General features: G+C 30.7%; 1 protein-coding gene across 1 annotated transcript; it reads left to right on the top strand.

Moving 5' to 3' along the window:
• Window positions 1-1,662: 1,662 nt before the first annotated feature.
• Window positions 1,663-3,945, top strand: LOC111030470. The gene is made up of 3 exons (XM_022309983.1): window positions 1,663-1,778; window positions 2,037-2,174; window positions 3,711-3,945. Exons 1-3 carry the CDS (start codon window positions 1,732-1,734, stop codon window positions 3,715-3,717), a joined length of 192 nt encoding a protein of 63 aa, XP_022165675.1. The 5' UTR covers window positions 1,663-1,731; the 3' UTR covers window positions 3,718-3,945.
• Window positions 3,946-4,189: the final 244 nt, after the last annotated feature.

Below are 4,189 nucleotides of genomic sequence, written 5' to 3'. Positions count from 1 at the left end.
TTTTTTAAATTCTTGATAAGAACATTCAGAGCCGTCATATCCGTGCTCGTTGTGCAACCATAGTATCTATGTCCGTGACTGGCAATGACGATAAAATATGCGGTCAGGTCTTAATACGAACTTTTAGTGGTGGGAGAAATTGTGAAGCTGAAGCAACATCTGTTGGACAAAAACAATAATAAAACAAAAATATGAAATAAGTTTCAAATAACATAACTGAACATGTAGAATATTGTAAAGAACTTGTTAAAAACTGTATTAAACTTGTCATAAAATTATAATAAAACACATTTTGAATGTTCTTATTAGTATACACTTACCTCTTAAGTATAAGGTATTCATTTTTAAAAATGTCTAGAAAGTGTTGTATAATTAGTTGCAAAAGTTTTGATGGGGAATGCAGCTTTTTTAGTATTCCTAAGGCATCGTTTTCTTCTTGGGCAGAAATTATTAAATCAATTAATGGATGCGATACCAAAATAGGATGAGACAACACACAGCAGTCCAAAACAGAGAGCTTAAAAAAAGCAGTTTATTAAAAAAAAAAATCAAAATTAGTTTAACATTAATTTTATAATACACATATCCATAAAACTTACATTTTAACATTTTGGATTAAAAATAAAAGTTAAATACTATTTTGTAACCAATATATTCAATATTCATGTTCAATATTTGGTAGGTAAAACTGAATTGAATTAGTTACACAGTTGTAAAAATGGAATAGGTATGTAATAAACTCTGACTTTGTAATATACATACTATATAAGTAGGTACATTTATATCATAGAATAGATGAAGTTTTAAAAAAATACACACTACACTACCAACAGACAACAAGCACAAAATTAATATATAAAAATTATTAGGTAGTACTGTAGTAGGCAGTGCCCAGTAGGTATAAGAAACGAGAAACATAATATAATATAATATAATATGAAATATATTTACTATGAAGTAGGTATAATTACCTTAAATTTTAAAAATATTTTGTAAAGCAACGGTCCACGATATACGATACTACGATAGTTACAAAAAACAACACAAGGATCGCCCCAATCAGATAAATTCTCCCTCATAGAAAACCACGTATTAAAACTTGACCACACCGCTACCATCCGCCGGCCCAACCGTTACCAGTCCATCTCCATATTGTCTCAGTTCATTGTCGCAATCGAGTCTGCTGTTCCGCCACAGCGCGTACGTCCGTTAAAGTTTTGATCATAAAACCGTCGAATTCGGTCGACCGTTCGCGTGCTCGCATCCGGTCGCCGTCGTTCCTATAGCCTGTCCTCGAGTCCTCGGCTTTGCATATCCTCGACGTATCCGTGGAAGTCGACTGCTGTCTGTACACGTGGGTACGTGCTGTGAGTCCATCCGCGCGTGTTGTCAGTCCATCCGCGCGTGTTGTCAGTCCATCCACGCGTGTGCTCGTCGCCGCGTGATTTACGTCGTTCGCGGACGAACTGCTTCGATCGACGCTCCGCAGACGTCGTATCCGTTGTTCCGTTATCGTCGAAAACGACGATCGTGTCTGCTAAGCCGCTGTCGTCCACGCGTGCGTTTGACGCCCCCTGCACGACCGATCCAGTTGTGCGTACTGGTTTCCATACTGGTCCTGGTCGTCCCGACTGGAAGCGCCGCTGTTGTTCCGCATGCTTCATGGCTGCGGGTGTCGAGTCGTTCCTGGTCATCTATAGTCAATAAACGTCGAGGAGTAAATAATTCAGTATGGACCGATCAACGACATCTATTGATGATTCTGCGATTAATGCCAAGTAAGCAAATGTACTATTAGCTAGTGAAACGTTGCAAAAAGATGGCATATTAACCTTCATAGGTAGTGGAATTATTATTATTTTTAATTTGCTGTTCTTATAATTAAATTTATTATAATTACTATAATTTATTTTAATTTATTATTTATTTATTTATTTTATTTAAATTTTTTTTTTTTATGTAACTAAAACTTTGTATTTGATTTAAATAGCAGGTAATTGCCTACTGAATAATAAATAATTTGCAATTTACTTTAGGTATGATTATATATTACAAAGTTCCAGAGTGTTGACGATTCCACTCATTAGATGTGATCAACCATTTAATAGAGTTATTAAAGAGGAAATAATTGAGGAAACAGACCGTAATAATGATGAAAAATTATTACAAATAGGGTAAGAATTGTTTATACTTTGTAGCTTAATTTAATGATACTATCTACTAACCTAACTGATAAACAAGTATATTTAACATTTAATTTAATAGAAAAAGAAGCTATCCTATTATAAACTCTCATTAGTATAAGGTATAACCATTGATTTTATAATATTAATAATAGTATTATATAATCAATGGCACAACTAACAGAATTTATCTCGGAATTTATTAATCACTTCTGTTAATTTTTGGTTAGTAAATTGTTTAATAGAACTCAGTAGAAGTGTCTGTTTATACCTCCAACCATGTTTAGTTAGTAGTGACTAATTTCTAAAATTAACTTGATATAATTAGGTATTTAATGGTAAATTTATACATGTAAAAAATGAATGCACACTTCCACAGGTGGGCATAGAGTTAAGCATTAGAGTGTGCCTGGCTTTTTTTTGTATTTAGTTATTATTTAATAATAAAGAGGCTATACTATAGACAAATTCACCCATTTCATGCATTTTTTAAATTGTTATTCATATAATTATTATTTTTTAATCATTGTTATCATAGTGGTGTCGATTTCTGAGAAAAGACAAATTTTTGGGTGGTAAATTGTTTGATAGTTCTCGGCGCCAATGTCTGTTTGTACGTCAAACTATGATCAGGCGCGGACTGGTAAAAAAGGGCGCGGGATGCTACATAATTTAAAGGGCAAATAAAACAAATTTTAAATAATAGGTTATTTATAAAATATTTAAACATTTTCTTTTGTTTTATTAAAATATTGTAAATACGTTAAAAATGTAAATAGGTNCCCCCCCCCCCCACCTCCGCCTCATAACAATTAGAGCTAAGTTCCTCTTATAAAGATTGTGTTAATAATAAATTAAGAAAGTATGTTTAATGTATATAAAAAGCTGCTCAAACTAATTTACCTATTTTCTTATTGGCTACCTACTTTAAATGTATTATTTTTTCTTTATGATTGTTATAGTTATTCCTTTTTAGTTATTACAAAAAAAAATAGATCTACATCTACCTACGATTTTATCAGAGAATTTTAACCTTCTCCTTCAAAATTCAGATTAATTTTAGGTGGGCACATTTATACCGATAGGGGGGCAAATATATTTTAGGGCAAGGGATGCTGTAGTATCCCAGCCAGTCCGCGCCTGACTATGATAATGTCTAGTAGTTGGTAAACGATTTCTTAAAATTAACTTGGAAACTGATAAGACTATAAAATATAGTAGTATTGAATACATTATTTTTAGTATTTATTTATTTATTTTGTGATAGACTATTTATGGGTTGATGTATATATTAATACAATTAATACACACCTCCTTTATGTAAAACTTGAATTGGAAGTATTGTTCTTAATTTAAAGTTATAATATTATATTGTTATAACTTATACACTAAACACTTATTTTAAGTATAATAACAACGAGCAATTATAGTGTAATGGTAATTAAAATTTTTTCCAAAACGTTAGTATCTAGGTAAGTGTTTAGGGCATTCATGGAGTTAGGGGATTTATTGTGATATTTTGATTAGATACTAACAGAAAAACATGGTTCAATACTGAGTTATACAAACAAAAAAGACAACACAGGGCATTAGATGCATTAGTAAATTATGTAAAAACAACGAGTGGTCAAAAATTCATAGACTACCTTGGGCCTACTACTTTCAATTCATTGGATTATGATATAAAACAGAAATTACAATACTATACAAACGAAAAAAAAAAAAACTAATTAATGAATAGTTATGGTGCAATTTACCTTAAATCAAGTTCTTTTTATATTTTAAGCTATGTAAATAATTTTAATTTATATTTGTTTTATTTGTGTATGTTTGAATATAATGTTATTTTATAGTTTTGTTTTTATCATGTATAATTTCTAAAAAAAAAATACAAAATTGATATTTGTTTATTTAGTTTTATATGTATTTAAAATTTTAATTTAGTATAATTTCCTTTATTAATAATTATATTACATAATTGAATAACTTTCTATCTCCAACACAAG

The sequence above is a fragment of the Myzus persicae genome, unplaced genomic scaffold, assembly GCF_001856785.1.
Source record: "Myzus persicae strain clone G006 unplaced genomic scaffold, MPER_G0061.0, whole genome shotgun sequence".
Lineage (NCBI taxonomy): Eukaryota > Metazoa > Arthropoda > Insecta > Hemiptera > Aphididae > Myzus > Myzus persicae.
This window is presented reverse-complemented; position numbering and strand designations above follow the sequence as displayed.

Coding starts and splice junctions, on each gene's coding strand:
- LOC111030470 (XM_022309983.1), top strand. CDS start 1,732: ATGGACCGATCAACGACATCTATTGATGATTCTGCGATTAATGCCAA. Junction 1,779..2,036: donor GATTCTGCGATTAATGCCAA/GTAAGCAAATGT, acceptor AATTTACTTTAG/GTATGATTATATATTACAAA.